Raw genomic sequence first — 23,258 nt, forward strand, 5'->3', positions numbered from 1 at the left:
CCCTGCTGGGTCTGTTTCCACCTCACCCAGACAGCCAACTCAGCAACCCCTGCTCCCCTTGGAACACGGACCAACACTTCTGAAGGTCTGAAGGTCTACAATCCACTGAGTCTACCAGTCCCAGGGGTATAAGGCTAGCTGAAGGAACTGACATCAGACTTCCAGGGGACACTAAAAGGTATCAGATAGCACTTAAAAGCTCACTGACTTCCCCAGTGGGCCATAACTGGTCCCTCCCAAGTGAACTTCATCTAACCCAACCTCTACCTTTCTGCATTTCTTGAGCCCAACAAGATCACTATACCCCAGGTGTCTCCTTAGATCCCTCCCTCTGCAAATTCACCATTTGACTTCTCCCACCCTTGGATCACCACAATATTTACCATCTGGGAACTTTCTTATGGGTACCTGGGTACAATTTCTTACAAGGCAATCTCAATGTCACATGTAGTATAGTTCAAGACAGAGGAAAAGACCCCCTTAAAGACACTCCCCTAGCCCACAGAGGAGCCCAAGAGTGCAAACATCCTGATACACCTGGTAGCAGAATCTTCCTAAACTGAAGTTACCTGCTCTTAGCCAAGACTCGTACAGTATTGCACCCAGCCTCGCTCCTCTCCCCCTAGATGGCTGCAGCTTTCAGCTCCTCCTTCCATAAATGGCACAAATTCGAGGTGGTCTTACAGTTACTTCCCAGCCCTCCACCAGACCTCCTCCTCCTGACTCGGTTTGATCTAACGGGATGACTTTCCCTGGAAGCGGACATCATTTCGGTATGTGGAGACAAGGCATACGTTTGCATGCCAACAACTGGACTGGAGTCTGCACTCTGCCTCCTCACTCCCATCCTTTCCTTAGTAGTATCTGATCTACTCATCCCTGTCTCCCCATTAACCCATGTCAGGGCACAATATGCCATACACCTACTCTTCTTAATGGCCACCTTGGGAATAATCACAGGCTCTGGAACAGGTCTTGGGGCCCTAGGAGTCTCTTAGGTTCATCCGGCTGTCAAATGAACTTGCTGAAGGATGGAAAGAGGTTTCCAACCAAATGGTGCACTTAAAAGATCAAGTGGACACACTGGCTCAGTCATCCTCCAAAACCTCAGAGGCCTTGATCTCTTTGACAGCTTCACAGGCCGGCATATGTGCTCTACTCCAGGAACAATGCTGCTTTTACACCAACAAATCTAGCCTTGTCAGGGATTGAGCAAAATGCCTTTGTGAGCAAGCTTCCAAACTTCTTGAAGGCTCTTGTAATAACCTGTTTCCCCTTCCTCTTCATTGGCTTCTACCTCCCTGATCCCATTAGCCTTTATCACCTCCCTCATTCTTTTCCTTCATTCTTAATTAACCTATTCAAAACATTTTTACAGGATTTAATGGTGGCCATCTCCCGGGCAACTACTCAAGAACACATCCAAATGGCCTTCCTGCTTCAAAATATCAGAAAATACCCTTCATAACTCCCTCTCACTGGGGAGTAATCAAGAAAAGAATCATGACCTGTCTCCCTATACCCCTTTAGAGCCAGAAATGATAGAGCCTGGACCAGAGTAGTGTATTTTTTACTAAGCCAAACCACCATCTCAGAGAAACCTAAGTTTCATCTTACTTAGGCATTAGCATTCTCTGGAAGACACATTAGCAAGCCACAAGCCCACCTTTACCCTGACCTATCCCCTCAAAAGCCTGCCAAAACACCTGGCTATAAAAAGCCTCAATGTGGAAGAGGATTAAAGATGGCAGCATGAGAGGTGAAAGAGAAACGTCATACCAAAACCACATATAATATGAAAATATAATCAATATATCAAATCCTGAAAGAGCAACAGTAAAGAAGGCTTGGACAAACTGGGGAAAACAGGACACCTCAAGTAAAAGGGTAACATAACAAAGCCGTGATCTGGAGGGAACCAATCCATTACCCCACCCCAGCTCACCGGAGGAAGAGAAAGCGGGGAATGGGTGGAGACCTAGGACTGCTGAACACGCAGCCCTGGATATCTGCTGTGGGAGCAGGTACCTATACTACATGGTGCTCTTGAGATTAATGTGGTTGGAAAGCTAAGGTAGAATACTGGGAGAGACTGACTCTAGCCATTTGTGAATATCAGGGACCCACATCCAGCTACTCTGGGACAAAATAAAGGCAGGCAGTATGAGAGGAGAATTCTAACAGACAGAGTGCTGCTAAAAGGGCAAGGAATGCACAGAGTTTGCTGCTAAGGAGAAAGTACAAGTGGAGAAAATTGTCTGGGTGCAATCTTCCCAGCAGGTTTGGAAGTTTAAAGAGATTCAGGCACTCCATCACCTAGCTGGCTACTCAGCTATGAGGTCCCCCACCATGATATGCAGCCTGCTGCACTTTCCTCCTGGCTGAACAGCTCCATACAGTACAGCTTCTGGGCACCAGAGGGTGCCACAAACAGCTACAAAATGTCAAAGGAATGTTGTTCAAACTAAACTTCCACAAACACCAGAAAGAGGGCCAAGTGAAACTGAACTCATCAATCTTACTGAGAGTTAAAATAAAAATTGTAAATATGCTCATGGAGCTACAGACAAACATTCAAGAATACAGTATATGAAATGAAACATACAATGGAGGGATTTAAAAGAAGATTAGATGAAATAGAGAAGACAGCAAATGTAGAAAGTAGAGAACAGGAATACAGAGAAGCTGAGGCACAGAGAGAAAAAAGGATCTCTAAGAATGAAAGAATATTGAGAGAACTGTGTGACCAATCCAAAGGGAAAAAGATTTGCATTAGAGTGGTACCAGAAGAAGAAGAGAGGAAACAGGGATAGAAAGTATCTTTGAGGAGGTAATTGCTGAAAACTGCCCCAATCTGGGAAAGGAGATAGTCTCTCTGGCCATGGAGGTGCATAGATCTTCCAACAAAAGGGATCAAGGTGGACATCAAGACACATTATAATTAAAATGGCAAAGATCAATGGTAAGGATAAAATATTAAGAGCAGCTAGAGAGCGGAAAAGATCACATACAAAGGAAAACCCGTCAGGGTATCATCAGACTTCTCTACAGAAACATTACAGGAAGTGGCATGATATATTTCATGCACTGAGGCAGATGGGCCTCAAACCAACAATCCTCTATCTGGCAAGATTGTCATTTAAATTTGAAGGATGGATTAAACAATTTCCAGATAAGCAAATGCTGAGAGAATTTACCTCCCACAAACCTCTCTACAGTGTTGTTTAGAGGGACTGCTATAGTAGAAGTGTTCCTAAGGCTAAACAACTATCACCAGAAGAAATACACCATAGCAAAGAAAGTAGATCAATTAATTACTAAGCAGATGCAAAATCTAAACCACCACCCCCAAAGTCAATCAAGGGATAAAAAGAGTACATTATATGATACCTAATATATAAAGAATGGAGGAGGAAGAAAAAGAAGGGGAAAAAAAGACCCTTTAGGTGGTGTTTGTAATAGCATACTTAGTGAGTTAACTTAGACTCTTAGATAGTAAGGACTTTACCCTTGAACCTTTGGTAACCATGAATCTAAAGCCTGCAATGTCAGTAAGGACATAACTATCGATAATCACCCTAAATGTAAATGGTCTGAATGCACCCATCAAAAGACATAGAGTCACAGAACTGATTAAAAAATCGAGAGCCATCTATATGCTGCCTACAAGAGACTCACTTCAAACCCAAGTCATACACAGATGAAAGTGAAGGGATGGAAAAAGATATTTCATGCAAATAATAGGGAGAAAAAGAGGAAGAGCTGCAGTACTTGTATCGCACAAAATAGACTTCAAAACAAAGAAAGTAATGAGACAAAGGAGGACATTCTGTTATGATAAAGGGGTCAATCCAACAAGAGCATATAACCATTATAAATATGCGCCCAACACAAGAGCATGTACATATGTGAAACAATGGGTAAATGACCAAATAAAAATAGATCAAGCAATATATGGGGACAAATAATAACAATAATTCAACATGGTGAAATCTGTGGGATGCAGCGAAGACCATACTAAGAGGGAAGTATATTGCAATACAGGCCTACCTCAGGAAAAAACAACAATCCTATATGAACAATCTAAACTCACAATTAATGAAACTAGAAAAAGAACAAATAAGGCCCAAAGTCGGTAGAAGGAGGGACATAATAAATATTAGAGCACAAATAAATAAGAGTATATAACAATAGAAAGAATCAATGAAAAGGGAGCTGGTGCTTTGAGAAAATAAAATAGATAATATTAACAGAATTAAAGGGGGAAATAGTATGCAATGCATTCATTTTAGGAGACTTCAACACACCACTCCCTCCAAAGGACAGATCAACCAGACAGAAAATAAGTAAGGAGACAGAGGCAGTGACCAATACATTAGAACAGATGGACCTAACAGACATCTACAGAACACTCCACCCAAAAGCAGCAGAATATACATTCTTCTCAACTGCACACAGGACATTTTCAATAATGTCATGTACTAAACCACAAAGAGCCTCAGTAAATTCAAAAAGATTGAAATTGTACCACCCAACTTCTTAGACCACAAAGGTATGAAACTAGAAATAAATTACACAAAGGGAATGAAAAACTCCATGAGCACATGGATGCTTAACAACATGCTCCTAAATAATCAATGGATCAATGACCAAATAAAAACAGATATAGCAATATATAAATACAAATGACAACAATGACTCAACACACAAAATCTGTGGGATGCAGTGAAGGCTGTGCTAAGAGGGAAGTATATTGCAGTACAGGCTTGCCTCAGGTAGAACAAACCCATATAAACAGTCTAAACTTACAGTTATTGAAACTGGGAAAAGAACAAATGAGGCCCAAACTCAGTAGAAGGAGGTACATAATAAAAATTAGAGCAGAAATAAATAGAATGGATAATAAATGAATAGAAAGAATCAATAAAAGCAGGAGCTGGTTCTTTGATAAAATAAACATAGGTAAACCACTAGCCAGAAGTATGAACAAAAAAAAGAGAATCTACACATATAAATAGAATCAGAAATGAGAAAGGAAAAGTCACTGCAGACATCAGAGAAATACAAAGAATTATTAGAGAATACTATGAAAAAGTATGTGCTAACAACCTGGATAACCTAGAAGAAATGGACAACTTTCTAGAAAAATACAACCTTCCAAGGCTGACACAGTTAGAAACATAATCTGAACAGACCAATTACCAGCAAAGAAATTGAATTGGTAATAAAAAGAACTACCTAAGAATGAAATCCCTGGACCATCTGGCTTCACGGCTGAATTTTATCAGTAACAGAACAACTAATACCAATCCTCAAAGTTTTCCAAAAAGTAGAAGACAAGGGAATACTTCCAAACTCATTCTATGAGGCCAGCATAACTCAAACACCAAAACCAGGGAAAGACACCAAACAAAAAAATTACAGACTGATATGCATGATGAGCACAGATGCAAAAATACTCAACAAAATATTAGCAAACCAAACTCAAAAATACAACAAAATATCTTCCATCATGATCAGGTAGGATATATTCCAGGTAATGAATAACTAACTGTCACTCTTTGTGGGTGATATGATATTCTACATAATAAATCCTAAAGAGTAGAGGAGAAGCCAAGATGGTGGCGTGAGTAGGACAGCAGAAATCTCCTCCCAAAACCATATATATTTTTGAAAATACAACAAATACAACTATTCCTAAAAGGGAGACCAGAAGATACAGTACAAAAGTCAGGCTACATGTACAACTGTGAGAATTCAGTGCCTCATGAAAGGGGTTAGATACAAGCCATGGCCTGGCAGGACTCAAGCATGCCCCTGACCCCAGCTCCCCGGTGGGAGGAAGGGACTCAGAGCGGGGAGAGAGTGGGAGCCCAGGTCTGCTAAACACCCAGTCCTAGTCATCTGCACAGGGAGCGCAGACACACATTGCGTGGTATGCTGGATATTAGAGAAACAGAACAGTAAAATCTGCAAGCAGGTCCTGGCAGCCAGCGTCCCTGGGACAAAAGAAAAGTGAGTGCTTTTTGAAAGTCTTAAAGAGACAGGGGACTCACAGCTGGAAGGAAGCGTCCGGGCACACCACACTCAGCCCAGCAGCTGGGAATCACAGGGAAATTGAGGTGCTCCAGCCCCTGGGAGGTAGCACAGCTCTGAAGACCCTCCCAGTGATAAACAGCCTCCCATACATTCCCCCTCTGGCATGGCCCCGCCATACCAGGGGAGCAGCCTGAGAGTGGCTGAACCCACAGCAGCTGCCCAGAGCCTCCTCTGCAGCTGCCCGTGCCAGATGCAGAGGCCCCACTGGCATGCAGCAGCCCAGCACAGAGGAAGCGGGAACAGGGTGCCATGGGTCACCATTCCTGCAGGAGAGTACACCCGGCATGCCTACCACTCTCCACAGGGCTCTGGGCTGCCCCAACGGCTGCCCCGTCCATGGCAGCTCAGAATGGAACTGGAAGCTGCTCCAAGGAGGACAAGGCAACCAGCAAGCAGGAAGGGACTTTGTTGTCCCAACTAACACACTCGCCAACTGTCCACAACTACCTCTATAGCCATGAAAAGGCAGAAAAATCTGATCCACTCCAGAATCACCCAGAGAAGCCCGGAGAGGGAGCCAAGGGAGATAGATTTCGCCAATCTCCCTGAAAAAGAATCCAAATAAAGGTCATAACCATGCTGATTTATCTTAAGAGAAATATGGAAGAGTCAAGGGATGAAGTTAGGAGGGAGAATACAGAAATAAAACAATCTCTGGAAGGACTTAAGAGCAGACTGGATGAGGTGCAAGAGGCCGTTAATGAAATGGAAATTAGAGAACAGGAACACAGGGAAACTGAGGCAGAGAGAGATAAGAATAAGAGGATCTCCAGGAATGAAAGGATACTAAGAGAACTGTGTGACCAATCCAAACAGAACAATATCCACATAATAGGGGAAGAAGGAGAAGAAGGAGAAGAAAGAAGAAGAAGAAGAGAGAAAAAGGGATAGAAAGGGTATTGGAAGAAATAATTGCTGAAAACTTCCTCAAACTGGGGAACAAAATAGTCTCTCAGACCATGGAAGCCCACAGAACTCCCAACACAGGGACCCAAGGAGGACAACACCAAGATACATAATAATTAAAATGGCAAAGATCAAGGATAAGGACAGAGTATTAAAGGCAGCCAGAGAGAGAACAAAAACGTCTCCTACAAAGGAAAACCCATCAGGCTATCATCAGAGTTCTCAACAGAAACCTTACAGGCCAGAAGAGAATGGATTGATATATTTAATGCAATGAAACAGAAGTGACTTGAATGAAGAATACTGTATCCAGTACAATTAACATTTAAATATGAAGGAGAGATTACACAATTCTCAGTCAAGCAAAAGTTGAGGGAATTTGCCTCCCACAAACCACCTGTACAGGATATTTTAAAGGGACTTCTCTAGAGGGAAGCACTCCTAAGATAAAATAGATGATACCAGAAAAAATAAAATCACAACAAAGAAAGCAGGCCAACCAAATACTAACTAAAGGCAAAAAATAAAATCAACTACTCACAAAAGCAGTCAAAGGAAACACAAAAGAGCACAGAATAAAACACTTAACATATGAAGAATGGAGGAGGAAGAATAAGAAGGGAGAGAAATAAAGAATATTCAGACTGTGTTTATAATAGCTTAACAAACAAGTTAAGTTACACACTTAGATAATAAAGAAGTTACCCTTGAACCTTTGGTAACCACAAATCTAAAGCCTGCAATGGCAATAAGTACTTATTTTTCAACAATCACCCTAATGTAAATGGACTGAATGCACTAATCAAAAGACAGAGTAACAGAATGGATAAAAAAGGAAGAACCATCTATATACTGCTTACAAGAGACTCACCTCAAATGCAAAGACAGACACAGATTAAAAGTGAAGGGATGGAAAAAGATATTTCATGTAAAAAACAGGAAGAAAAAAGCAGGTGGTGCAGTACTTGGATGAGACAAAATAGACTTCAAAACAAAGAAAGTAACAAGAGACAAAGAAGGCCATTACATAATGATAAAGGGCTCAGTCCAACAAGAGGATATAACCATTATAAACACATATGCACCCAATACAGGAGCACCAACATATGTGAAACAAATACTAACAGAATTAAAGGAGGAAATAGAGTGTAATGCATTCATTTTAGGAGACGTCAACCCACCACTCACAACAAAGGACAGATCAACCAGACAGAAAATAAGTAAGGACACAGAGGCACTGAACAACACACTAGAACAGACAGACCTAATAGACATCTATAGAACTCTACACCCAAAAGCAACAGGATACACATTCTTCTCAAGTGCACATGGAACATTTTCCAGAATAGACCACATACTAAGCTAGAAAAAGAGCCTCAGTAAATTTGAAAAAATTGAAATTCTACCAACAAACTTCTCAAACCACAAAGGTGTAAAAGAAGAAATAAATTGTACAAAGAAAGCAAAAAGGCTCACAAACACATGGAGGCTTAACAACATGCTCCTAAATAATCAATGGATCAATGAGCAAGTTAAAATAGAGATTAAGCAATATATGGAGACAAATGATGACAACAACAGCACAAAGCCCCAACTTCTGTGGGATGCAGTGAAGGCATTTCTAAGAGGAAAGTGTATAGCAATCCAGGCCTATTTAAAGAAGGAAGAACAATCCCAAATGAATAGTCTACAGTCACAATTATTGAAATTGGAAAAAGAAGAGCAAATGAGGCCTAAAGTCAGCAGAAGGAGGGACATAATAAATATCAGAAGAAATAAATAAAATTGAGAAGAAGAAAACAACAGAAAAAAATCAATGAAACCAAGAGCTGGTTCTTTGAGAAAATAAACAAAATAGATAAACCCATAGCCAGACTTATTAACAGAAAAAGAGAATCTACACGCATCAACAGAATCAGAAATGAGAAAGGAAAAATCATAACGGACTCCACAGAAATACAAAGAATCATTAGAGTATATTATGAGAATCTATATGCAAACAAGGTGGAAAACCTAGAAATGGACAACTTCCTAGAAAAATACAACCTTCCAAAACTGACCAAGGAAGAAAAAGAAAATCTAAACAGACCAATTACCAGCAACAGAATTGAATCAGTAATCAAAAGGTACCCAAGAGCAAAACCCCCAGGCCAGATGGATTTACCTTGGAACTTTATCAGGCATACAGAGAAAACATAATACCCATTCTCCTTAAAGTTTTCCAAAAAATAGAGGAGGAGGTTATACTTCCAGACACTTTCTATGAAGCCAGCATCACCCTAATGCCAAAACCAGGCAAAGACCCCACCAAAAAAGAAAATTACAGACCAATATCACTGATGAACATAGGTGCAAAGATACTCAACAAAATATTAGCAAACTGAATTCAAAAATACATCAAGAGGATCATACACCATGACCAAGTGAGATTTATCTCAGGGATGCAAGGATGGTACAACGTTCGAAAATCCACCAACATCATCCACCACATAAACTAAAAGAAGGAGAAAAACCACATGATCATCTCCACAGATGCAGAAAAAGCATTCGACAAAATTCAATGTCCATTCATGATAAAAACTCTCAACAAAATGGGCATAGGGGGCAAGTACCTCAACATAACAAAGGCCATATATGATTAACCCACAGCCAACATCATACTGAACAGCAAGAATATGAAAGCTTTTCTCTGAGATCGGGAACAAGACAGGGATGCCCACTCTCCCCACTGTTATTCAACATAGTACTGGAGTTCCTAGCCACGCAATGAGACAAAACAAAGAAATACAAGGAATCCAGATTGGTAAAGAAGTCAAACTGTCACTATTTGCAGATGACATGATATTGTACATAAAAAACCTCAAGGATTCCACTTGAAAAGTACTAGAACTGATATCGGAATACAGAAAAGTTGCAGGATACAAAATTAACACAGAAATTTGTGGCTTTCCTATACACTAACAATGAAGTAATAGAAAGAGAAATCAGGAAAACAGTTCCATTCACAATTTCATCAAAATGAATAAAATACCTAGGAATAAACCTAACGAAGGAAGTGAAAGATGTATACCCTGAAAACTATAAGACACTCTTTAGAGAAATTAAAGAGGACACTAACAAATGGAAACTCATCACATGCTCTTGGCTAGGTAGAATTAATATCGTCAAAATCGCCATCCTGACAAAAGCAATATACAGATTTGATGCAATCCCTATCAAATTACCAACAGCATTCTTCAATGAACTGGAACAAATAGATCAAAAATTCATATGGAAACACCAAAGACCCCGAAAAAGCAATCCTGAGAAGGAAGAATAAAGTCGCTCCCCAACTTCAAGCTCTACTACAAAGCCACAGAAATCAAGACAATTTGGTACTGTCACAAGAACAGACCCACAGACCAGTGGAACAGAATAGAGACTCCAGACATTAACCCAAACATATATGGTCAAATAATATATGATAAAGGAGCCATGGACATACAATGGGGAAATGACAGTCTCTTCAACAGATGGTGCTGGCAAAACTGGACAGCTACATGTAAGAGAATGAAACTGGATCACTGTCTAACCCCATACACAAAAGTAAATTTGAAATGGATCAAAGACTTGAACATAAGTCATGAAACCAGAAAACTCTTAGAAAAAACATAGGCAAAATCTCTTAGACATAAACATGAGTGACCTCTTCTTGAACATATCTCCCCGGGCAAGGGAAAGAAAAGCAAAAATGAACAAGTGGGACTATATCAAGCTGAAAAGCTTCTGTACAGCAAAGGACACCATCAATAGAACAAAAAGGTATCCTACAGTATGGGAGAATATATTCATAAATGACAGATCCGATAAAGGGTTGACATCCAAAATATATAAAGAGCTCATGCACCTCAACAAACAAAAAACAAATAGTCCAATTAAAAAATGGGCAGAGGAGCTGAACAGTTCCCCAAAGAAGAAATTCAGATGGCCAACAGACACATGAAAAGATACTCCACATCGCTAGTCATCAGAGAAATGCAAATTAAAACACAATGAGATATCACCTCCACCATCCAAAAGACAAACAACAAATGTTGGCGAGGTTGCGGAGAAAGGGGAACCCTCCTATACTGCTGGTGGGAATGCAAATAAGTTCAACCATTGTGGAAAGCAATACGGAGGTTCCTCAAAAAGCTCAAAATACCACTTGACCCAGGAATTCCACTTTTAGGAATTTATACTAAGACTGCAGCAGCCCAGTTAGAAAAAGACAGATGCACCCGTATGTTTATCGCAGCATTATTTACAATAGCCAAGAAATGGAAGCAACCTAGGTGTCCGTCTGAAGTTAGATTCCTGCCTCTGATACCATAGCCATGATTCTGTAAGATACTAATATTTGGGGAACCTGGTGAGAAGTGTAGGGGGATTCTCTATATTACCTTTCCAGATTCTCTATACATACAATGTTAATTCAAAGTTAACAGTTGTAAAAGAGGGGAACCCTATGGATGAGATGATGGACTGAATGTAGGGTGTGAGATATTCAAGACTGACTCACTGTTCTTCCCCGAGCAAGGAGAGTCAGTGTCTAGGGGTCGGACCCAGGCCCGGGCAGCTAAGCTTTTAGAAAGCCTGGGTGAATTCCCGGCCTCCCTTTTCCCCTCAGATGAGAAACCTGATTGGCTCACTTAACCGTACTATGCTCTTGTGCAGTGGTTATAAACTCCCAGTTTGCAGATGAGGAAACTGAGGCACCCCGCGGTTAGAAGACGGGGTGGCCTAAAGTCAAACAGCCCTGACTGGTGCTATGACTTGCATTTTCTGACCGCAAAGTCGTCGTCCTACTGGTGAGTGAAAAACCAAGCGGAGAGTTTTCTAAGGAATATTAGAGATGAGGGTCCTCCCTCGGGCCGCATTTACCCCTGGACAGTCGGCTTCACGAGCTGCAGTCAGTCAGGGGTCTCCAGCACAGCAGACGGGCCCCAGCCTCACTCAGCAGCTCAGGAACCCCTCACAGCCCGGGTCCGGGAGTGCGCAGCCCCCCAGGCCTTCTGCTTGTCTTTCTGGGTGTCCTTTCCGGCCGCACCACACCGCGCGCTCCCGTCCCCAGCCCCGGGAGCGCACCTGGCAGCCTCTGGGCTCGGATCCCGGCCCGCGTCCTTCCCGAGCTTCCCTCGGGCCCGCCCGTGCCGCGCCGCCTGCCCGGTGGCCTGCCCTGGCTGCCCCTGCACGCCTCGCGCCCTCTGCCACCCGGCCGCTCCTTAGCAAGGGTAACGCGCTAACGTTTCTCCAGCTCACCGACCCTCCGGAATTGCTCCCCACCGCTGCCCCAGTCTCAGCCCCTGGGACGATGCCTCGTTCGGCTTGGTGCTCAGTTAAGAGCGATGTGCAGCGTGCGTGACGGGAAGACAGGACGGGCAGGACCGGGGTCGTGCGGTTCCCCCACCGCGCAATTGAGGCATTAGGCTCGCCTGGCGGCTCCTCGGGCTGTTTCCAGAAGAGGATGTTAGCGGGAGGGCAGCGGGAGCCCAACCCCGCAGCGGACACGCCGCTCGCGGAGATGGCGCGGCCGGCTCGGGGAGTCACTCCTGCGGACCCCAACTTTCCCCGAGCGCCCTGGCCGGGGGAGCCCTGGGCCGGCACCAACGACCGGTCCCGCCACTGGCCCACAGCCCCAGCCCACACGGGCCTGCCCTGGATCGTCTCTGGGTCTGTCCGACGCGCCCTCTCCAGGCAACTAGGCACACGCAATCCGCCATCCCCGGCCCGCACTCAGCCGAACGCCGGTCGCACGGAGGGGCGGCGCCTGGGGCAGGAGGCGCACCGAGGCCTGTGGACTCGCGGTCACAGTCGCTCCGCCAGCATCCGTTCCTCGGTCCGCGTTCTGCGTGGCGCCCCGGCGTTGGTGGGAGGCACGGAGCGGTCTGAGGACCGCGGCGCTCTCCCCTCCCCGGGCCCGCATCTGTCGCGCCCCAGGTTCGGTAAGTCGCTCGCGGCTCACTCGTCCGGCCGGGGAGTGCAGGGTGGGACCGCGGTAAATAAGGAACCGGCGCCCCCGCCGGAGTGGGCGGTACAGCCCGGGTCTGCGCGCCGGCCTCCCTCCCCTTCGCCGAGGTTGGCGGGAAACTCCGGGCAGGGTCAGCGGTGGGCGACGTGTGCCCGATGCCCGCGCCTGGCTCCCCAGACGCCCCGCTGGCCAGGGGCGCGATCCCTGCCCGCCGGGCCCAGAGCTGCCGCCCGTCCCGGCGGAGCCAGCAGGGCAATCAGGCCGCAGCAGCATCCCCCGTGCGGAGGGTCGAACCACACTGCGGAACCTTTGAGGACCATGTGGGGCGCCGGACAGAAATCCCCGCACCCTGAGGCAAGCCATAGGGGAGCCGCGCATCAGCGGCGGGTTTAGACCCTGCAGGATCCGGCTGGGCTGGGGAGACCGCACCCCCGGACTCCGCCCCCCTGTTCCCAGCGCGGCATTGGTCTGGCACCTGCCACTCATCGAGGTCCCGCCCCTGAGGTTCACCGAGAGAGGGGCCGGTGAGGGAGGCGAGCCCGCGCTGAGGCTGCCGGGAGCGGCGGTGGGCGGTGCTTTGAGGGCGGGGCGGGAGCGAGCACGCAGGGGGCGGGAGTCCGCCCAAGGCGCCCCGGGGCCGCTGCAGCCCCTGAGTAGGAGCCACGGAGGGGGGTTCGCCCAGCATGCGCTTCCCTGACCCGACGTGAGTTTGACGGGGCGCACAGGGGCGTGTGTGAGGGACGGGCGCTGCCACGGCCCTGCTGCGCTTGGCGTACCGGGGGGCTCCCCTGGGGACCGTGGTGTGGAGGGAGACGCCGCCCTGCGGGGAGAGCCTGGCGCGCGTTGCGTCCCTTGTAGGGCGTTCGGCCGCGTCGCGCTCTTCCCAGCAGTCGGCGGAGCGGGGCCCGGGTCGTCCCCACCTGGGCGCTGGGGCTTGTGTCTGGGCCTGCGGTCCCGCGGCGCTCAGGGTGCGGGGCCGGCTCTCTGCGGACTTCGGCCCGAGCGCGCGAGGTCGCCCCCCGCCTGGCTGCCTCGCCGACCGGGTCGTCCCTGTCCCTCCGGACGCACGGAGCTCGCTGCTGCTGAACAGCGCGGCTCCCCTGATCTGTGCGCACGCGCGCGGGGAGCGGCGACAGCCGTCACCCCCACTTCCGTTTGTAAGGAAGAGGGAGGCCCAGCAACCGCTGGGCCTGCTGCGGGCGTGGTGCGCGCTCCCTCCCCCAGATGTCACATGTGAAGTGAGAACCTGAGCCGGGAACGGCGACCGGGACCATCCCTGAGCCTCGCCAGCGGGTGTGGAGAGCGGCGGTGGGCGGGTGCTGGGACCCTCCGTCCGCCTGGCCTCCCGGCTTCTGGCTGCGTTCATGGACGTGGACAAAACCTGGCAATCGGGGCCCGTGCCCAGGTGTCCACCTGCGGGTGACCCCTCCCCGCACAGAAGGGGTGGGAGGGATGAGTGTGACGCCCTCCGAATAGGCTGTAAAACCGATAACTCACTGTCCCTTCTGTAGAGAGCAGGGAAGGGGTGCCTACCCGCCCAGGAAGCCGATGCCTCAGCGCCTGAGAGCCAGCTGGCTGCCCGGGTTCAGGTGACTGATTCTGGGCTGCGGTTTCAGTGAGGTCAGTGCACTGCAGAACCTAAACCGAGGCCAGTTGTAGGGCGAGAGTGCCCCCAAACTCAGCCAGAAACACAGATTCCCCATTGTACCCCATCCTCTATAGGAATGGCCTGTTTTCACTGCTGTTCACCTGCCTAAGGAAATGCTTCCAACAGGATGTTTGTGGGCATCCCGCCTAAGGCACACGTGGCCGGCCCTGCTCTGTAGCAGAAGTAGAAAATCTACGTAACAGTTCATGTGACTGTGCGTCTTTAAAATGCAGTATTGCTTGATACATTTTAAACTCCTTTAGAACTTTCAGTATGTGAAATTTTACTTGGAGAAAAATATCTGATGGCTGTAGATTTTACTGCTTAAAATTCTCATAATTCATATTCTTACAAAAGGTGAATGGCAGCCTGTGGGTTGCCATCCATAGATGATTCTGTTTCTATGGGAATTGTTTGCCTTCCTTGTTATCTGTGGTGCAGGCCACAGCTCACTAAATCTAAACTGAGATCTGTTTCTTGTTATTGCTACCCCCTCATTGTCTGACTCCAGGGAAGACTTGCCCCAGCGACCTGGGGGCAATTACATTCCTGGAGTAAAGCATGTTAATCACTGTGTCTAGAAACTTGTTCACCCACTCAACAATGTGATGCCTGGTCAATAAATGTGAGAGGCGCCTTTCCAGCACCACCCTCGAGCTGGTGTGCCTCGAGTCCCCTGGCTGCCCACTCAGGTCCTCGACATCTCATTGCGTTGCCTCCTTTGTCTGCGGGTTGGAGACGGGGAGGAGGCCGACTGCCCTGCTGTGGACACCAGCTTAGCTGTGGGATCCAAGTCAGCATCATCAGTAAGACACCAGTGCCTCCTTATAAGGTGTCCTGAGAAAGACACACCATGCCCAGGGGTATTTGCACCATCACCTGTGTGCAGACCTCAGGTAGTGTCCGTTTGTGTGGCATTCTAGACTACAGCTGGACTCTGTGCCCTTCAAAAAACTCAAGGTCAGAACACACAAAGAAACATGAGGCAGTGTGCAGCTGAGACAGGACCCAGGGGCCCGACTGTTGTGCATACACAATTCCTGAGGCAGGACTGGGCTGGGAAGGGGGAGGGAAGATGGCTAGAAATGGCATTGGAAGCCAGTGGTGGATGGGACAATAGTGGTGTGCCTTCATTTCCCACAATCATTGTCCTGTGCCCATGCCCTTGGGGTTAGGAAATACATATTGAAAAGTCTTGAGGACAAAAGGGCACAAAGTCTGAAACAGGGTCCAAAATGGGGGAGAAAGGAGTGAGAGTGAGAGAGATGATAAAAGAGGCCAGATAAATGTTGCATAGTGAAAAGTTGGTGGAAGTTAGCTGGGAAACGGGTATTTGAGAATTCTCTGTCCTATTTTAATATACCTTTTCTATAAATTTGAAATTATATAAGAAGTTATGGTAAAAAATGTCTACCCTTTGTTCAGTGCAAGTTAAGTATCTCCTACCAATGAAACTGGAATTATTCAAGTGACCGATTTCCACTAAGCACCTGATTTTCTTACGTCAACAGTCTGAGGTCATGTGTCAGTGAGGGACACGTGTGTGGCGAGCTCCGGTTTGCTCACTCCCAAGCCTTCCTGCCGGATTTGCTTCCTGTACTGGGTCCTGTTCCTGGATGAGGAAAGATGGGGTTGTTTTCCAGTGGATGCTCTCAGGGACCACCAGGCGTAGGCAGGTTTCATAGAACCTGCAGCGGCCTGATGCCCTGGGTCTTCTGCAGCCCGGGAAGTCCTGCACTCGGGCTGCTGTGGGCCCATTAGATCATGAACCCAAGTGTGTCAGACCTGGGAATGTTAATCTCTTCAGTGTTTTTAGGGCACTCAGTTCCCATCTGGCTCAGGGGAGACTTTGCGTCAGCCCAGGATTGTAACCTTTTCTTTTCGTTTGCTTGGCAATTTACTTTGTAGAGGTACTGAAATGGGAGTTTTAGAAGGTGCCTGGAAGGGGAAAGTGACGTGGACTGTTACTCAGAGAAGGGAACTTGCGGCCCTTCACGTAAGGTGCAGCACGGCTGTGCAGCAGATGCTCCCGCAGCTCCCAGAACGCCCATCCGGCAACTGGGGTAGAGGCCGTGCAGCTTCAGCATCCAAGGAGGCCTCACTTCATGCTGACGTAAGAGGAACCTCTGCAGCTTGGAGGGTTCTGGGAGGTGCAGTCCCGGGAGGTGGAGCTGCGCCACGGATTCTGGGTACTGAACACCACTGGCCACGCCTCCGAGGATTCTGGGTGTTGAAGTACTGGTGCACCGCTTGAAGGATTGGTTCTTGACAGCTCAAGAGGGCCTCAGGTTTCTGGGTACTGATGACCTGGAACCGCCCCGCCAAGGGTTCTCGGTACTGACGTCCTAGGCCGCCCCGCGGGAAGTTCTGGGTACAGAAATCCTGGAGCTGCGCCGAGGATTCTAGGTCCTGGAATCCCGGCCTGCGCGGGGGATCCCGGGTAGTGTGCTCGGGTGGACGGCCACGCAGAGGCGCAGAGCCTCCGTCTGCATCCGGCCGAGGACGCGGAGCCCCCGTCCCCGGGTGAGTCGGGGCCCTGCAGCCCCCTGTCCTGCTCGCTCTTCCGAGCGGGGAGGAGGCCGGCCGTGCGGATGCGGGGGGGGAGGGGTGCCGAGGCCGGAAGCGCCTGCAGGCCGCAGGGGCAGGGGGTCCGTGTCCCAGGGGCAGACGGGGCGAGTCGCCGGGAGAGCCTCTGGGAAAGGCCGGGAGCTGCGGCCCGGGGAGTCCCGGCGTCGTGGGGTGGCTGCGTCTGGAGGGCCGCTCTCCGCGCGCTCGGCGGAGCCTCCGCCTGGGCGGGCGGGTTCCTGACGCCCGAGGAGAGGGAGTCCTCGAACAGGTCGGGCGAGTGGAGGTGAGCGCGGCGTCCAGAACGGTGAGCAGCGGCAGAGAGCAGGGAGGGCCGGGGGCGGAAAGGGGCGCTCGCTGAGCTCCGCGGGGGCAGGTGCCTCGGCAACTTGCACGGCCGGGTCACCTGGATGCGGGGTCCGCGTGGGTCTGCACAGCCTGGGAACCCCGGCCTAGCACCCCAGCATATCGGGGAGGCCAGAGCACTGCACGGAGTGCGGCCCTGTTCGGAGACCTTCCCGAAGGCCAAGAAAGGAGGTTTGGGGGCGGCTTCTAAAGAGCGCGGTCGGACAGCGGGAGGCCTGTCCCGGTGTCCCAGGCGACGGGAACTCGTGAGCCCAACTCAGACCTCGGTGGCCCTTCCCTGCTTCCCCGAAGTAGGACAGAGGGGGAAGGCTTGCGCTTCAGTCTGCAGGTTAGAATGACAGCGAAGTAACAAAGACGCTCACCGATGGAAGGGCGCAGAGACAAAACAAAGTAAGTTGATGGTACCAGTGAGAAATCTTTAAGTCAAAAAGTACCGCTCGAAGAAAGGGGAGTTGTGGGCAGCCTCAGAGAAGGTTCACTCGTAGTCTTAGGATTGTGTCTTTTCAGGCTTTCAAGAATGGGGAAAAGCTGGGGCGTTGCTGGGCGTACGCATGACTTGTGGTGTCCTTAGGGGAGCGCTGTGTATTTTCCTTCGTTCCTGCCCCCACTGCAACAGAGAATTGAAGGGCAGAGACAAAGTAGTGAAGCAGAGAAGAGGTTTTCTTTAAAGTTACTTACTTAGGGATAAAGTGCAGGCGACCTCAGGGAGGCGAGGCACCCTGAAGGGCATAAGTTGTAATTAGAGAAAGTGCTCACTCGGGAAGGGGTGTGGGCGATCTCACAGAAGAGGCGCTGGAAGGTTTAAGTTTCATTCAAGGCTAAGCACTTAGAAAGTGTGGGTGACCTCAGAGCAGTGCGTGTTGAAGGGTTGGGGGTTTCCCAATTTATTGATTTTTCACGAATGTGAGTGGGCTAGGGAGTGTAGACTTGTTAAGTGGTCCCGAAATGTTAATCTGTGATGAGACATTAAGTCTCTTCTCTGTCCTCCAGGTAATTCCACAAAATTAACACATGAAATTTACTGCTTTGATTTCTCCCTAGGGTAGCACCATCTGTCTGCCAGCATGTCAGCTTATGACTGCCTGCCCCGCCCCCTAGGTGGGCTGAGTCATTGTTTGCTAAAGAGTGTTAAGAATTTTACTTCTTAATTTCCTAGATTTTAAAACGCAGTCTTGGTTTTAAGCTGGAGTCCTACCTGTTGTTACGATGCTGTTTAGAGCTGGGCTTGTTTCCAGCTCCAGCGAGTACAGTGGTCCCTGAGGGAAGAACGGCGGCGGGTGACGGAATGAATGGATGAGGACACAGACACTAGCAGAGTTCCCGAGCTGAGCCTGGCCTGTTTTATTGAAATGTAGCAAGGTTATATATGTTTTGAGTACGCAGTTTCACAAAGATTAGATCATTTGATTCTTTCTGAAAAAATGTTCACATAATGTTCAATCTTTAGAGAGAGATTATTGGCGCCTTAGTAATCACTAATCTTTTGCACTTGTGCTTGCTTGGCATCCCTGGCAGTTTTGGAACAAACAAGACTTAATTCTCAGAATCAAGTTCCCTCACGCCTGGTTGGCCTGGGCCCTACTTGCAGTTTCCTTATTATTGATTCTAAAATAGCCACGGTTACTATTCATTTAATTATTAAGTATAGCTAAGTCTATTTTTCTAGGTCTGGAGAATTACATGGAGATTTAAAGAAAAACATCAAAACAGTCTATCATCAAAGCAGTGTAGCAAGACTAAGCTGATTGTAATTGCGGGAACTGGAAGCTGTACCCTTGGGTAGGTGCCCAGTTTCATAGAGACGAGAGCGTTGCCCCTGGGGGGATGAGGTAAAGGGGTAATAACCAACGAATCCGAAGGCTTAGGGGCCCAGTCGGGCCACCTTTCTTCCCAGGGAGGGCAGGGTCATGTGCTTTTTTAGAGTTTCTTTAAACCATATATAATAATATCTATAAGAAAATCTCTTCAATGGGGAGAGTGTGTACAGTCATGCCAGGCCCTTCCACCCACAATATCCCGTCCGTTATACATGCTGGCTCTCCTTTATTGTTCTATTTTTTTCCCTGGGACCCAACAGGTCTAGGAGTGATGTAGAAATTCCTCTCAGGGCCGAGTTGGGCGGGCAGAGGGTACTGGAACCCACTCAAACAACCCCTGTTTATTATATCCTAATACTTGTTTCCAAAGTCCTCTCCGCGTCCTCCTCATCATTCTGTGCCTACTTTCTGGGGGAAACAGGGTCTTGCCTCTGGCATTTCTCCCAGGGTATTTTAAATTTGGTTTTCCAATTTAGGTGTATAAATACACAATAACAACATTTCCAAACACCGTAATAATAAGGAGAGTTAGCGGGGTTGTTCCTGTCAGAAGTTCACTTTGTGGTTCCTTCTTGCTGGGCATCTGGGCAGTGCCATCAGGTGGGCAATTCGGACTGGCTCCCAACAATTAATCATGATGCTTATCTCTTGCCCAGGTTACAAATTACCAGTTTAGGGGCTGTAGGAGGAAAAAACAGCATATGGGTAAAGTTAAAGAATAAGCTGGGCCTTTTAGCAGGCAAAGTAAATGTTACAATGGCATGATGTAATTGACAAAATGAAGACAGAGGCTATGCTGAGATACTTTTATCTGGGAATATTCAAGAATTCCAGGCCAAGTTACTCCAGGAGTTTTTAGCCTTACTGTTTAACTCCTTAACTATCCATCATTTCTGGATCAACAGTATAAGTGGCCAAGTCTTTTGAGTCCCTCCTGGTGGGTTTTCCTGGCCTTATTTTCTTTCCACCCCACCCACTCATATCTATTCTTCTGCCTAACAGTCTCATGATATGTGGCCTCATGACCTGAGATATGGTGAGAGATGTTACGTCACCATCCATAGTCTGTCCTGTAGATGTTCTGTAAGATGAACTTAATACAAGCAATTTCTTGATTCAGTTCTCCTCCGAGATAGTACTTACCCTCAAACAGTTGGGACATATTTTTGGGGGGAGGGGAGTTGGTTTGGAGTGGGAGAAGTCACTATAAGGTGAGGGAGGAGTTTATTTTATTATATATTTATACAATTTTTTTACTAAGGTATTATTGATATATACTCTTATGAAGGTTTCACATGAAAAACAATGTGGTTATTATGTTCTCCCACATTCTTGTGTACCCCATCCCGTACCCCATTGCAGTCACTCTCTGTCAATGTAGTAAGATGCCAGAGTCACTACTTGTGTTCTCTGTGCTACAGTGTCTTCCCCAGGACCCCCACACACCATGTGAACTGATCATAATACCCCTCAATCCCCTTCTCGAGGAAGCAGTTTATTAAGGCAAGAGTGTGAGGGAATGACAGAGTGAATGACAAAGGAAGTTCACTGAACCTCTGCTGTGCATGGGTCGCATCCCCTGCTGACTGCTTAAGCCGGTGTCACCTTGCGTCCAGTGTACACTCGGATCTGCACAGCGTGGGAACTGAGTCCCTACCACCCCAGGCTCTGGAGGAGCCGCAGAGCACAGGATGGAATGAGGTTATGTTCTGCAAACTTCCTAGAGACAAATAAGTGGGGCTTTCAGGCAGGCTACTAGAGAGCAAGACCGTGAGCTGCAGCGCCATCTGGGGCACCCAGGTGACAGTGATTTGCGAGCCCAGATCTGAGCTCTCAGCAGCCCCTCCTTACTGATCTGTAATAGGGCAGAGGGCGTTAAGGTGTGGGCTTAAATCCAGAGGATCAGAATGACAAAGCAATGTCACACAGAAACTTGATGCCAGGGTTCTTTTTCACAAAGCCAAACAATGAGCTTTGCAAACACTAAAGGTAGGAGAGAAAAATACAGGCTTTTATTTAGAGAGAAAGTGAAAGGACAGAGCTCCTGAGTCACACATGGAAGGGACAAGAAAGTCCAGGTGGTGCATTGTCTAGGGGTGTTATAGGCAGTTGAGGATTTTTGAGAAGATGAAAAAAGGCTTAGGAGTGTGGACTTATTGAGCGGTCCGGGAATATTTAGAAGTAACTTCACACAAGTAGTAACTTCCTGCTCTGTTGATTTCTCCCTGAGATACCAGCATCTGGGTCAGGGAGCATATGAAAGAAGGCCACCTTCCCAGCCCCTAAGGTGGACTAAGGTACTGTTTGCTAAAGAGTAAGTTAAGAACTTCTAATGTCTTTACTTCTTGGGTATTAAAATGCAGTCTTCTCTTTAAGGTGGAATCATTCTTGCCTTTTACTGTGTTGTTTATGGCTGGGCCTGCAAATAGTAATGGTTTGCAGTAAATTAGTTGCCCAGTTTGCAAATCACCTCATCAGATCTGAAGGAGGAAAGGCACCACATAGGCCTGGGCCTTTTAGCATGTTAAAGTGAATCCCACACATGATTATAAATGATTAGCATAATAAAAACATGTGCTACTCTTCTTTATCTGGGGAATATTAACTGATCTCACTGAAGAATGACTCTAGAGCTGAATGTTTAACACAGAGTTTTAGTAGGGGGTTTCCTTGCATGTAGTTACTTTGCTCTGACTGCAAATATCCTGCCTTGCTTTTTCCGGAGGCCCTCAGCCTATTCTGACTACACCCATGCTCCCTGTCTTATTCCCCCCCTACAGATTGAGACCCTAGTTGCTGCTAGGGAAAGGGTGCATGACCACTCTGGCTGCTTCATGCTGAGAGGGAACACATAAAGGGTGCAGCTAGGTCTTCATCAGTGGTCGGTTGGTCGGGAGGGCCTCCGAAGATGGTAATTTCCATCCTGGATTCTGTTTCCATCACTATTTGTACTTTCATGTCTTCTGGGTGAAATAGAATAAATCATGTTATTAGATTAAGTATATAGGGACGAAATATGAGTATGAGAATGATGATGAGCTTGGTGAATAAAGTGGATTTCCACCAAAGAGCGGTAGAAAGCCAGGTTCCCATGGTCACAGTCCGTGGGATTTCTGAGCTCAACGTAGCTTGGATTTGCCTTTGGAGGTCCTGGAGTGAATCAGAGACATTTTGTGGATAATTTGGAATGTACACACAACACTTAACTTTGATTATGTCACAAGTCCCTCCTTGTGCTGCTGTTAAGATGTCTTGTGCCATTCTATTTTGTATAACTGCTTGGCACATTAATTTAACTTCAGTGTTTAGGAGGGCTATTCTTCAGATAGTATCATTTAAGGCCTTTTGTCCTCTTAGGTATTATTAATGGGCCAGAATTTCACATTCGAATTACTTATTTCAACACTTCTCTGGGCAGTGCATGTATCGTTTTTAAGAATTTGTAATTGTAACCGATCATCTCGGAAGAGGAGACACTCACGAAGGGATTTCTGATGTACTAGATGTAAGATAAATTCTAGCTGCAGTAAGCGGATGACAAGAGGCCACAAAGGGCCAGGTAGTTTATTTGAGTGCAACTCCCGGGTGATGTTCCACAGTCTGGGTTCTACAGGCCAGGGGAGTCACACCTGGTCAGGGAGGTGGGGGCTTATAAGGGGCTAGGAGGGGAGGAGTGGGCCGGCTATCCTAGGGGGCGTGGAGAGGTATGATTGGCTAAAGGTGACATGATAGACAACTAGAAACTTTTTCCTTCCAAGAGGGAGGAGGCTGACATCCGGGGCTTAGTTGGCACATCAGGAGGATGGAATTCAGGGAGAGCTGCCCCCTTTCCGTATAAGGCACGGACCTCGGGGTCTGGTCTGTTCTC

General features: G+C 47.5%; 2 protein-coding genes across 13 annotated transcripts in view; one reads left to right on the plus strand and one right to left on the minus strand.

The window, feature by feature from the left end:
* The window catches only part of NINL (ninein like), a 167,575-nt gene that overhangs the window by 84,909 nt on the left and 59,408 nt on the right, over positions 1 to 23,258 (plus strand). For 2 of the 12 annotated variants that reach the window (XM_073223018.1, XM_073223022.1), the window contains exon 1: positions 16,869 to 17,165. The exons of 2 other annotated variants lie outside the window; for them this stretch is intronic. The gene's annotated coding sequence lies outside the window, so the exon portion shown is untranslated. 8 more of the 12 variants (XM_073223020.1, XM_073223027.1, XM_073223028.1 and 5 more) reach the window with 7 other exon arrangements.
* LOC118969007 (uncharacterized) lies at positions 10,065 to 13,480 on the minus strand. Its single transcript, XM_037001865.2, has 2 exons — positions 12,812 to 13,480; positions 10,065 to 12,474 (listed from the first exon to the last, which is right to left on the minus strand). The coding sequence occupies exons 1-2, from the start codon at positions 13,478 to 13,480 to the stop codon at positions 11,980 to 11,982; spliced, it is 1,164 nt and encodes a 387-aa protein (XP_036857760.2). The 3' UTR covers positions 10,065 to 11,979.

Source organism: Manis javanica, chromosome 15 (assembly GCF_040802235.1).
Source record: "Manis javanica isolate MJ-LG chromosome 15, MJ_LKY, whole genome shotgun sequence".
Lineage (NCBI taxonomy): Eukaryota > Metazoa > Chordata > Mammalia > Pholidota > Manidae > Manis > Manis javanica.

Excerpts from the sequence above, each read along its gene's own strand:
- LOC118969007 (XM_037001865.2), bottom strand. The coding sequence starts at position 13,480 with ATGAGTGGCAGGTGCCAGACCAATGCCGCGCTGGGAACAGGGGGGCGG. Across the intron at positions 12,475-12,811 it reads CCGCGAGTCCACAGGCCTCG|CCCGAGGAGCCGCCAGGCGA; the intron begins GTGCGCCTCCTG and ends TTCTGGAAACAG.